Source organism: Spinacia oleracea, chromosome 2 (genome assembly GCF_020520425.1).
Source record: "Spinacia oleracea cultivar Varoflay chromosome 2, BTI_SOV_V1, whole genome shotgun sequence".
NCBI classification, from domain to species: Eukaryota; Viridiplantae; Streptophyta; class Magnoliopsida; order Caryophyllales; family Amaranthaceae; genus Spinacia; species Spinacia oleracea.
This window is the reverse complement of record NC_079488.1, coordinates 101,646,329-101,660,627: the sequence shown is the minus strand read 5'-3', so window position 1 is coordinate 101,660,627 and position 14,299 is coordinate 101,646,329. Positions and strand designations below refer to the sequence as shown.

General features: G+C 31.2%; 1 protein-coding gene across 1 annotated transcript; it reads right to left on the bottom strand.

The window, feature by feature from the left end:
* Positions 1-1,060: 1,060 nt before the first annotated feature.
* On the bottom strand, positions 1,061-5,816 carry LOC110798098 (LOB domain-containing protein 18). The gene is made up of 2 exons (XM_022003238.2): positions 5,080-5,816; positions 1,061-1,765 (listed from the first exon to the last, which is right to left on the bottom strand). Exons 1-2 carry the CDS (start codon positions 5,425-5,427, stop codon positions 1,361-1,363), a joined length of 753 nt encoding a protein of 250 aa, XP_021858930.1. The 5' UTR covers positions 5,428-5,816; the 3' UTR covers positions 1,061-1,360.
* Positions 5,817-14,299: the final 8,483 nt, after the last annotated feature.

Sequence of the window (14,299 nt, the reverse complement as noted above, 5' to 3'; positions counted from 1 at the left end):
CATTTGCGCTGCTTGCCATATTAATTCGCCTTAGGACGTGATCAAGTACAGATTCCCTGGCAAATTGACCAGATTGAAAGCTCTGATGAAGAGTTATCCATGATGTGTCGTCCTCCTCTCTACTAATATCCAGATGATAGGAATAATGTAGTTTTTGGTTTACTTTAAGAAATTGGGAGTAAACTAACCAAATTAAGAAACGTATCCATGCTTAATTTGGACTGAATTTACAACTTCAAGCCGAAAATTGATTCAATAAATATGCAAAGATCAAAGCAAATTTATAAATTAGAGAAACTAAAAACCTAGAAATCTAATTCAATCAAATTAGCAAGTAATACATGCGTCCGAGATCAACTTCTCAAATCATGAAGAATTCAACGCCGCCGCATAATTCGATTTTGCAGACTGAATTTGTTACTTAATATTGACAAAAATATCAAATTTGAGACTAAATTTATAAAATTATGAAGCAAAATGAAGAGTAAGAAATTGCAAAACGAAGAGTGAGTAATTTGTAGAAATTTGAGCCAAATTCGCAGACAACTGAGTTTATTTTCAAGCAAATTCAACAAAAAAATCAATTAAAGGAACAAAATCAAAAGAAATCGAAAGTAGAATGTAAAATACATCAAAATCTCTACAATCTTCGCGAAATTATGACATAATTTGCGGTTTTTCAAGTGCATTTCAAGCAAATTCGTTGAGGAGGGAGATAAGGAGAGAGAAATTGTCAGTTCAACAAGGAGGGAGTGAGGGAACCGCATCTAGTTCAATCAGGAGGGAGATTCATTTAATTCGCCAGATGTAATCTAAGTTGTCCATTTTGTTTTAATTTAACGACTATCAAAGATTCTCATTATAAGGAGGTTCTTATATTAAGGAAGGTTCTCACCAAATTTAATGTTAAAAATAAACGGTCACGATTCAAAGATTGTAGTGGCTACAGGTTTAATATATGTAGCAATTGTAAAATTGAATAGTATTTTTATATTATAATATTTTTAAAACGAAACCACAATAATTAAAAAAAAAATCATGAAAGTAAGGCCAAATCAACTTGTTCAAAGAAGATAGACAACATAAAATATACTCCGCACTAAAGTTTGCTATTAAACCTACATATAAATGATACAATTAACGAAAAATTGATTTTTCTAGCGTTTATATAACAAAATATTCAGTAAGGCAAGAGAAAAGATAAATAAAGAAAAGAAATTAATAGTAACAATAATAATTACGACAAAGGGCAGATCAGTTATCCAAATTGTACTGATGTAAACCCAAATTCTCTAATCTGAACCATCTCAAAACGGTTTCGGGTCAAGTACTTGTTGTTAATTATGGGAGTCAATTTATCTCATTTAGACATGGATGATGAAGGTGATGGATCATGCATGTGCCCATAAGTTGGAGATCCATGTCTATGAAGCAGCTCACGTGCCACTGCTTGAAGATCAACCCCTCCAATGTTAGAGGTAGGACCAATGTTTGGGCCTCTATCACCCGATCCATATGGGCGTTGGTCCATTGGGCCTCGTTGCTGTTGTTGTTGCTGCTGCATTGCCCATAGTGGTTGAACCATTGGGTCAAATAGTGAGGATAAGTCATAGGTGGCGGGCACGGTTGATGCTGACGGAAGGTCGGAGATTGATAGTTGCGGTGGCGGCATTAGTGGTTGGGGTGGTGGCGGCGGTGGTGTTGGGACTTCTAGGCTTACGAGATGTGCTTGTAAGTATGAGAGCTCCGCTTGTAAATTTACAACCTTGTATATAAGGAGAGACAAACATTAATTATTACGGAATAACAAACTTAGTATAACCATGACTATTAGAATCTAGAGAAACTATCTAAGCTGTATATAATATAAGTTTCACAAATATTTTACTTCTCCAATCTAGTAAAAGCAACATTTATACAAAGTAAATCATTTTCGAAATGTTAGATTTTTAATTTTAGGGATTGAAATGTTAGAATACTATATTTCACGATTAAACCCAACTTATTATTATATAGAATGACGCGGAAAAAAAAGTAAAAACTTTCATAAATTAAGGGGATTTTATATTTTCTTTATTACTAGGATTTGGAATAATGCGACAACTAACTTTACAAGTATGACTAGACTGTATGAGGCCAACGTGTTTGAAGAAACTCTCAACCACGTTAATTTTGATGTATGATAAGCTGGATAGCTAATTCAGACAAGGAGTTATGTAGGTCAGTATGTGCATCCAATTCTTGATTAATTAAAATAGAATCTTGATAAAAACTCTAGTTGGAGTATACTTCCAAGTTAATCATATGATACATGTTTTGTTTTCAATCTCTTTCTCAATTACTTTGCGGAAAATCTATACAAATTATTTATTTTAACTTGGACGCATAAATACGCTAACATTGTACTTTGATCCCTTAAACAAATTGATCATCGATCCACCTCTTATGGGAAACAATATAAAGTTGATAGATAAAAGCAACATGTATGCATATTCATATAATGATACAATAGTACAACCATTATGAACATTTTTATTTTTTTAACACGAAGTATATAACTGTGTTGAATTGAACTTATTCGTTCGATATAAAATTACTCTCATACATTTATAATATTTGCTACAAGCACAAGTATTAGATCAATTGAACAGGCTAAAGGAGCGCGTTTTTTCACTTTGTTTTTACTTATTTGAACTTATTACTCATAGAATTTATCAAACTTATTCTACTTGTAAATTGCACGTGGGTAACACTTATTTTTCATAAACTTATCATATTTAAACCTATATATTTTTCTAGAATATGCTAATTTTAATACTTTCCCCGTTCCATAAATATCGCAACATCTTATTTTTTACACAATTCACATTAGACATTTGTTCATTTTTGTGATTCCTACCTAAGAAAAATTGTAGTCATGTGAGATCTTGTTAGATTCATATCGATATATATTTTTTAAATATAATTTCTTTAATAAATTTTACTTATACATAATTCAATATATTAAGAGTCAAAGTATGCACGTAAGCGTAATTAAAATCAACAATGGTGCAATATTCAAGGAACGGAGAAAGTAATACGGTTGTACTACGTATTATGTTCACATGAACTTACTATAAACCTTATATCAAATTGAATTTATCTATCCCGTATCAGCAATTATCTTAACTAATTATCCTTACTAGTCATAAAATAACTGAAATACAGTGAACAGAACAAGGCCATAATCTATTCTGGATTGATCTATCGATAAAAGAAATCAACTAGTCCATACTAGTATTACAAAATAATATTGAATTATTTTATAAAATCAAGGTAATTACTTACCTTAGTTCATACTCAAGACCAAGAAAATTGGGGATGAAAAATTTTGAGTTAGTAGTCAAATGGACACATAATGTCCCTACATACTTACCATTGATGAAGCATGTGGGGGGGATAATTGGTAAGCCAACAAACATTAAAAAAAAATGTATAAATATATAAAACAAGGTTAAGGTTACCTCTTTTTCCAACAAAACTAATAAGATTAATAATATTTATAAAACATAAATTAGAAAAATAAAAAGAAGAAAAAAAAGAAGGAAGAAACCGACCAATTCCTTAATCCCTGCTAAATTCACGTAGCACAAAAAAATTGGCTAACCAACCTTTAACACCAGAATCCCAGACAAATATTACTAATGCTGCTAGCTGCAGTTTTCGATCCTCCAAACATACTACTTGTATTTTCCTTTGTTTTATGGCAATCCAAATGTACCCTCAATTTCAGTAACGCAGTTGAATACTTGTTTCCTTTAACCACAATCATTATTATTATTATTATTCCCTCGATCTCCTCTTCCCTCGAGGTAACACGTTTTGACAGCGTTACCCTCATTACAGTAAATTCCCGTCACCAAATTACACGATGTTTTTGAAATTAAATTAAACAATTAAAATATCCCTCGTTATAGAAAGTTTAGCTTAGCGGGGCAAGTAATATTGATTACATGTTCGAATTGTGGAAGTTTATTATTTCCCTCTATGGTTAAGTCTTAAGTTAATGATTCTCTTAATTGTCAAGGTTAACTAGAATTGAACTTGTATACTTATAATTAATATATATAGTTTGAACTATAGCTAAGCTAGCTAGGTATAGGTTGCTTAGAAGTTACTTAGTGTAGTTTATTCCTCATTTAATAATGGTACTATGTGGAACACCTAAATTATGCTTGATATGAAATATAATTATAATTAAGACCATATAATTGGTCATTCATTCTATGTGCATTTTCCTTATTCAATGTTTTATATATATTTATAGATATATCTTATAAGTGATATTTAAGTTGCATTTAATTCGAAGATATATGTTAGATGAACCTCAACATAATGTGACCTGTGTGTCACCTAAAATAACAAGGACAATACACTCATTTTTAATTATTCTAAGGTTTTAATGTATGAAGAAAAGGACATATATAATTAATTAGGATTTCGATTATAATAAGTTGAATCTCAATTCTAATTACAATTCCCTCAAAATTAAGAATGAAATATAATCTCAACAAGCAAGAAATCAAATTATAAGAATGAAAAAGAATATATCTTCTAAACATAAATCCACCATAAATCTCAACAAAGTCGAACAAACTAGTCGGTTGAATGTGAATGCCACATTTTCTCTTGACAACTGAACATTAATACATGCAACATCGACAATTAATATTTTTATTCATAGAAAATTTTGAAGTGAAATTTCAAGTGATGGTGTGTTAACTCACGAGATTTTACCAGCTAAACTAATTAATAAATGTGCACAAATGAGTTATAAACTTATATGAAAACGAGTTTTGAACCCATATGAAGCTTGAATGAAACAACAAAGATAATACGTAGTACTACGAATGACCTTAATTCATCGAAATAACTCGAATTTCAATCAATTTAGCTAGGTTGATCGATTTATGTAAAAAGGAAACAAATTTTACAAAATCAGCATAACACGTTAAATTTTTTGTGTTTAATTTCATGAGATATATATGTATAAAAAAGTATTAAAGAACAGAGGAAGTATAGGTGAAATACGAGGGGTACCTGTTGTTGAAGAGCAAAGATATGAGCAACACAACCATAAACGGGGTCACGAAGCCTAGCTTGAGCCTCATAACAAATTGTAACAACAGCATCAAGCCTCTTATGAGCAGGAATGTGTAACAACAACTTTGACACATTACTTGCTCCAAACACCTTATGCACCGCTGCAAAATGGGCCGCACCTTGCTCCGAATCGAAATACGGGGCAAATATACACCCAACCACACACTTCCTACGCAAAAACTTACAAGCACCACACGGTCCCCCGCCACCGCCACCGCTACCAACACCACTCCCTCCTCCTCCACTACTACTACTACTACCACCACCAGGGTTTGCACAACTCATTATGATATATGAAATATGATCACACCAAACTTTTTATTTTTTATTTTTTTTAAAGGAATTTGTTAGGGTTGTTCTTATATGATTTTTTTGAGGGGTGATATAAGTGAGGAGGCGGGTGTAAAAGTAGGTGAGTGTTTCATTGGGTTGGTTTGTTTTTCTAGGGATGATTTTATTTTTATTTTTATTTTTATTGGGGGGTTGTGAGAAATGGAGAAGATGATGAAGGAGAAGAAGAGGAGAGAGAAAGAGGAGGAGACGAAGAAGAAGAAGAAAGTAGGAGGACAAATCTTTAAAGCCACGCGAAAAAGCAAAGACACAATATATGTAGCTGCTTACGTGAAGCAAACATGAGATAAGCCCGTCTAGCTTAGCTTAACCCAACGCACCACACTATGTATATATATATACTTGTGCCTTCTTCGTTCTACTCGTGAGTGTGATCGATCTATATATCTTATGTTGTGTGTGTAGGTCTTACACACGTTTTCCGTTACTGTAATACCACGTGACAATTTTATCATCATGTTCAATATCTACTTTTTTGTTTAACACGAGAAAAGTGAAGGTTTTTTGCTTCATTTAATTACCGTATCGGGTGGATACATTATTATCCCTCATTTTAATTTTAACTATGTTTTGATAATTATTTGAGTGTATTTTCTATGAAACAGTCATACGCATAAGATTGTTGATGTCATCATTTAAAAGTATAACTATATAATGACAAAGTGTAACTATTTGATTATAAAGTACAATAATTTGGTTGATTATAGTTATTGAAATAACTATTTAATCACAATGTATAACTAGTTGGTAAAAAGTTGATCTTATATATAAGACCGGTCGACGTTCGTCATATAGTATAAGTTTTTGTATAAATATTTTAACGGTTTATTGATTTAAACACTGTAACCGGTTAATTCTATTAAATGACGTATACTCTGTATTTGCTAGCTTTATTTAATTTTGAACACTTTTGGGAGAATCATTGTCGTCTAGAGAATCAGAGATCTCCTCATATACTCATGAATTGTTATCCCTTGATAATGAACTAGCTCTTTTTCTCCTAAATAAATCGAAATGTTATATATACTTCTAGCTTTAGACCTTTACACTACAAGAAATTGTACTATTAATGATGGAAAATCCCGTCGTTAAAGGCCAATAATTATTGATTAACGATGGAAAATCCCGTCGTTAAAGGCCAATAATTATTGATTAACGACGGGATTTTCTGTCGTTAACCGGCCGTCGTTAATGAAAAATCCCGTCGTAAAAAAACGTTTGCGACGGTTGTTCCCGTCTTTGTTGGGACGGAATTTTTACCCGTCGTTATTAGGTTGTAATAAAAGATACAAATTTGTGTAGTGTTAGTAGTAAATCAACAATATAATATGTGTTTTAAACACCCGGGTATTCCACTTATGTACAGGGTGTAAAGAGTATATTCATCGGGCGCTCAATAAACATGTTTATTGTACAAGCATATATATGATCCCAATCGTTGTAAACCAGTACGTGCACTCCGTAATAACTAATTAATGTTGTCAAACGATCTAAGTAGTACGTAGTACTACATATGTAACAGGAAAAGTGATATCATGATATGTCACAGAAAAAACCTTTAGCTTAAAAAATTGAATGGGTTTGTGGCTAGGTTTGTTAGAAGAGACCTGTTACTAACTTACTACTATTCACTTTATGTTTTTTTTTTTTTGGAAGGAAAGTGGAATAGTAAGGAGAGGGTGTACAACGTGTCCTTTAGGGTACTTGCCTCCCTTGCCTGCATGTTTGTAGTTGCTTCAATTTTCTTATGGCATGGCAAAAGATGCAAATTGAACGAAAAGTAAGAAGATCATAATAGGGGATCGAGTAATTAAGGTTATAATATTTGATTTCCCTATGTGTTAGTTGAAAAGGACTCATCTTTCTCTTAATGTGTAGTATAATCTTATTAGATTTTACTCCGTAATTAGTATGATCACTATTCAATTAATTCCTTTAATTAAGATGTATAACTGAAAAGCTTCTAGCTAATTGATTAGTGGATATATCAATTAGTTGATCGTCTAACTCGTGTTTTAAGTGTGTTTATCGGCGGTATCGCTGAACGCCCACAAGTTATTTTAGACCATCGGTTACTCGTGTTAGCGGTTTTCATTCAACATTTATTACCGTTTAGCGTTGAATGAGTAAAAATCATGATGTATTAATATGAACGTACTATAAAACAAGTTCAAAATTAAGAATAGGGCTAAGTTTAAGTACAATAAAGTGATGAAACAAAAAGTGAAAAGAACTTTACAAAAAGTTAGACCGGTGACGATATAAATAAAGCCGTAGGGGAAACAATTCATGCACCCATCGAATACAAATGCTTGTCTTGAATTACATATTTTGGTTTTCGAAGTAATAGAGGTTACAACGCACATATTGAATGAATAAGAAATTCCGTGTTGTAAAATGATTTATGAGAAAATGTGAGACCCTTAATAAGTGCAAAATGTAGATACATGAAAGTGGTAAAATGGTGTGTTGTCACTTAAATTCAAGTATCTTACCATTTAAAGCATGCGTCATAGATTAAATTCAGATGGAATTTTCTCAATCAACAGAACACAACACCCAAAACATTTAAAAGTATCATACGTACGTAGTACTAATTAGGTGACGTCTTCTTCTAATTTTTTATTTTAATTTATTTTCATTTCCATTTCCATTTCCATTTCCATTTCCATTTCCTATGCGGTGGATGCATGAAACGTTACCATTCGCAAGAATCACATGCATGGGCATGTTTGTTAGTTGTACATATACCCTCTGGCTATTGAGTATTGGCTAAACAAATAGCTTCATCTGGATTTGTGTGAATTCTAATTTTGGTTTCATATTCCTTATTCTAGGCACTAGACTGTTCAACTTATAGCCCAAATAGATTTTTTTTTTTCCTTGTGATTCATTTGCAACTAGATCTATCAAACGGGTCGGTCGGGTCGGGTTAAAAAGGGTCGGTTACTTTCGGGTTCGGATTTACAAATGTTTGTTCAATATTCAGAACTTTTGGGTTCGGCTCGACCCAAAGGGTTGAGAGATTTTAAAACGCGTATTATATTTTCATTAATTTAGGTGATAAATATATAAAATATGGGCACAAATTAACAAATTTTCCTACAAGTTTATATTTAGACAAATTCAACCATAAGATGGCGTATAAGTCAAATTAAAATCATATTACACACAACAATAGTAAAAACAACGTGTTTATTATGCTTATATTTTTTTCATAATCTCATTTATTACTACAAATACAATGATTTTCAATCGGTCGGGTCCAAAACGGGTTCGATCTGATTCTAACCCGTTACTTTTTGGGTTGCTCGGGTTAGGATAAAATCGGGTTGTGGGTAACAAAATCTTGTTCAAGACTCAGAATTTTCAGATCGGGTTCAGATCGGGTCAATTTTTGACAAGTCAACAAATAGTGAAATGGAAACACGATCCTTATCGGTAATTAACTATTCGTATCTGAGTAGTTGTTAGTTGGTCTTGTGGGAGATGCTCTGAATAAGTGAATATAATACTTATATCAGTTGTATATTTATGTCTTATCAATAAAATGTGTCTTTATTTTTAGGGGCGGAACCATAAATTATACATAGGAGGGCTAAATTTTAACATATAATTTTTATAACATTTAAAAACGGAAATAAAATAAGAAAACCAAGTATAAAATTGAGGGAGCTAAGAATCAAACCAAGTATACTATATGTGCTTTTATAGTGCATATTTAATAATTAAACATATCAGGGGACATAGCCCCCGCCAGCCCTCCTAATTCCGCCACTACTTCCCCTCTTACGTACGGAGTTCTTCGTATCTAAAAGGGTATTTTTCGGATTGGTAATATGCTTAGTACTTCGTATTATACTATTTTTCGGAGTATTTGACTATCTATATATTATACTAAAAGAGAGGAAATCAATGTGGTGATGACAAGTGTCACTCATTGATTTATCTCTCTTTTAATTTAAAAAATAATTAAAATAATTAATCTAAATTAACTTTATCTTATTTAAGGAAAAATATGCACCATGATAATATTATTCACTTCTCTTAACGATTCTGTTAATAATAAATATCCTACTTCTACCACGAATAAGTTCAGATAAATTCAGAGAATATAAGTTTAGACAAAAAAAGTCGAATAAGACTAAGCCTAAATTGTCCAACAATGCAAGTGGCTGAAAACTGAAAAGTAATGTTAAGATATTGTGAGTAAATAAGTTGTGCTTGACTCCTATAATAAAATATTGTAAGTTGTATGTTGTAGTGGGAAAAATGATGAGGGTATAAATATAAAATTTATATAACATTTATATGCCTAAATGGAAAAAGAAAAGTGTAAAGAACATTTATAGAACTTTTATCAATATTGTGGTTAATAATAAAATCAATTTTAATTATAAATTTATGTCATTATATATATTCAAAATCAAGAGTTAGCTAAAAGGTAAAGTCGGTTTTAACCAAATAAAGGGATATCATATTGTTAATGGGTAGAGCTTTTGGGAGACGTCTCCCCTACCAACTCCGGCCCAACCAAGTGGGGGGGAATGGCGAAAAGTGTTTGGTGATAGAGTATAAATTATTCTATATATCTGCCTCGGGTGATGGAGAGATTATGATAGATTTTAGATGTACTGGACATGCCCTTCATGTATCCTTCATCTAATTGATTGTGGATATATCAACATTTTTTATCACTATTAACCTATATATTATAAAAAAAAAATTCATTCGATCACCCTAATTAGACAAACCAATTGTCAAATACTCTAGAATAAAGTTTTACAAATCAGCTTCTTTCTTACCCAAAAAAATATCGTCTCTAGGGATAAGTATGAGGCGGATGTGGATTCACGGGTGGGTGACGGGGTGGGAATAAATGTTATTAGGTGGGGAGCGGGATGAGGATTGTACCTATTGTGATGAATAGGACGAGGATGAGAATTTTAAGCGGGTACAGGGGTGGAGGGACCATCCTCCACACTAGCCCCAACCTGACTCAAAGTTATCAATCTCTAACCGAATAAAGTATATGATGGGGGTAGTGTTAAGTAATTAGGAAATGATGTAGATGGTGGGCGAGTCTTACGTGGGTATGACTATTGAAGTATAGGGCGGGTGAGAAAATTTTGTGCTTGACACTTGATAAAAGTGAAGAAAATAAATCTATCTATGTTCTCTTTTCTAAAATAATGAAGAAAAAAAATAAGACACAAGCTGATCTATCTAGCTCCATTTTGATGGTAATTGTCTGTAATAATAGTTTAGATGTCATGCATATTTGATATTCATATTATGAAAGTCGTGCATCGCACGGGTACTAAAGTATTATTATTAATTTATCCAAGAAAAAGAAAAGGATAAAAATAGATGATTGACTAATAAATATATGGTGTTGGTGGGCGGATATAAGAATAACATGTACCCACCTATGTCATAGAACGGGTTTGGATTTTTTGGATTTGGAACACTTACCTCATCCTAAAAATGTATAGTCGCATTTAAATATATTTTTTATCAATAATATGGTTATTGGTGCTAATAATAAATTCAATTTTAATAATAAATGTTTGTCAAATTACTCAAAGTTTAGCTGAAAGGTGAGATCGATTTTGACCAAATATAGGGAAAGATTGTATGTGGGTCGGGATTTTTGGAGCCCCCATCTATTGATAGATTTTAGATATACTGGATATGCCCTCCACCTATCATTCATCTAATTGATTGTGGATATGTCAACATTTTTATCAATATTAACCTACGTATTATAAAAAAATTTTGTTTACTCGATTACCCTAATATATATAGTTGAATAAAGTAAATGGTGGGGGTAAGTGTTAAATTATCGGATAGTGATGTAGATGATGCGTGGGAGAATATTAAGTGGCGATGACTATTGAAGTAAAGAACGTATGAGAATAATTTTATGTTTGAAACAGGTCATGGAAGGGGATCGAAGAATTGAAAGTAAATTTATTTACGTACTCGTATTTTTTTTCAAATTTTTAAATAAATAACACACGAAATGGGGCAGTAACATATCTATATATTATTATTTTAATAACAAGATTATAGATAAGCTCTATGTTAATGATAGTTGTCTATAACTGTAGTTTAGATATGCAAATTTAATATTCATATCATAACTTGTGCATCGCACGGGTACTATACTAGTAAATGACTATAAAAGCGGTCTTTATCTTTGTATTAGGTCTTGTTTTCATTTTAATTTTTAAATGAGAGAAACACAACCAATAGAGATTAAATAACACGTGCAACACGACATAAATAAAATCCATATTAAAAATGGGAGTCCGGATCCTCTAGAGTTTTAATAAAACTCTACAAGGTAGAGTTGTATCTAAACCATACATTTTAAAATCAATGGCTCATATGATGAGAAAAAATAGGAAGAATTTTGGAAAGATAATATATGAACCATTGATTTTTTATTCAATGGTTGATATCATCAAACTCTACATTGAAGAGTTATTTTAAAACTCTAGAGGATCCAAAACCTAAAAATGACATATGAATAATAGTAGAAGAGTGGGGTAAGAACGAAACCGAAACGAAAGTAATTCGCAAAATACGGTCATCGCGTGAAAATTATCGAGAAGATCCTCTATCGGACATATTCGCCCTAGACTAAGTATGGTCATACCCCGAATCTAGTACTACTGGGAAGAAATGCTCCTTACTAAGCTCTCCCACGACAATAGTTTCAAAAGATACACCTAAACAAAAGCTGGGTGCGGCATGTATCTCTCCTTAGGGAATAATACCCATAAAATAACTTAACCTCAAAACAATTGATAAATTTTCGATTTAGGCCTTAAAAAAAATCCATTAAAGGTCTCACAATATTAGAAATGTCATTCAAGGTTTAACATCTAAAAACAAGCCATTCATTTAGACTAAAAAAATAAAAAGTGTCGCAAATAGCGCATAAGATAAAATAAATAAGTCGCGTCCTAATTAGTAACAAAATCGATTAAATAGATAACAATACGTACAAATTGTATCGCAAGAACACCGATTAAAAACAATCATAAGTTTCTAAACAATACTTCCTCTGTTCTTATTTACATGATACACTTGGATTTTTGACACTATTCACACAAATTCCTTTGACTTCCTTTTGTGATTTATACTTAAGAAAAAACATAGTCGTGTGGGGTCTTATTAGATTCGTTTCAATAAATATTTTTTAAATATCAACTTTTTATAATTTTTTCTTATCCGTAATTGGAGATATTAATGTTTGAAATCATGCATTGGCAAACGTGCCTAAATAATTGTGTCATTTAAAAATAACAGATGAAATACAATGTAAGTGAGAGTTAAGGAAACAAAAAGGGTCCAAGTTATCATGATTTTCAACGTTTGGGGTCTAGTTTTTATTTTTCACCTTTTGGAGTCTAACCAGCCCCGGTTCTGACATTTTGAAGGCCCTAGGCGAAATATTGGATTAGGGCCCTTTCCGAAATAATACATTTAAACTGAAATAATATAATTTTTTTGTTAAATCCATTATATTGTTGGATTCAAATCAATAAAAAATTATTATATCTCCTTTGCAGGATCCTAGAATTCAAAATCTTGTTTTGGTCGATCTCTTCTAATATTTCAGTAAGATAAATACTTACTTAATTACCCCGTACAAGATAATTAATATGAATAAAGAGATATTTTTTTTATTATTTTAAATAAAAGATCATTTTGAGCATATAAAAGTATCAGTTAATTTTGTCATCATTAAATTTGATATTTATTTTAAAACTTATAGACCCATAGTCCATCAAATAAGCATTTTTTTCGCTCACATATAGTTACATCGATTAGAACTGAGTACTAAAAGTCAAATACTACGTACTCAGCGTAAAACTTAATTACCTTGTAAAGGATTAAAGGACATAGCTAATACAAATAAATATTTAAAATAATTGAGACACTGTATGTACAAAGTATTATAAATGAGAAAAATTAGTTGCTAAAAAATAAATTCAAATAAAAAATTACATAACAAGCTAACAAACACAAAAATAAGAATATTGACAAAGTTAAAAAAGGAAAAAAGTTGAGCGAATAAAGGAAAATGGATATTAGTACTTTTAAGCAATTGAAGTATATTGCAATCATACATTTGTTGTAATATTACTCACACTTTCTTTTTCATTTCACCTATTTACTAGATTCGTTTTTTGTTGTAATAAATTTTATATTAGTACTTTTAAGCAATTGAAGTATATTGCAATCATAAAATATCACTACTAATATCTCTCTAATTGAAAAATATATATTATTAAAAAAATTAAATTAAGAATAATTTTTTAAAAAAAATAAATTAATTTTATTTAGTCAATGTGTTTATTAGAAAAATATAAAGAGAAAAAAAAATTAACACAATAAACTATTTGTCTAATATTAATAAGAAACAAAGTATGTCAATGTCCTTAATGGTCATTTTCATATTAAACAGCTAAAACTATCAGCTAATTTATCAAACACTTTTACACAAATAGCTAACGCAACCAGCTAGTCATATCAGATAATGCAAACAACTAACTGCTTACAACTAGTCAAACCAGTTATCAGCTAACAACTCCTAACCAAACATGGTCGAAATGTAAAAAATATTTTAAAACATCCAAAAAACACGTAAAGAACAAAAAGAAACGGAGGGAATATGATACTTCTTCCGTTCCATAATAGATGCATCGTTTCTCATTTGCGCACTATTCATCAATTAACTTTGACAATTATTTTTTCACTGTTGTGTAAGAAAAAACAAAGTCAAGTGAGA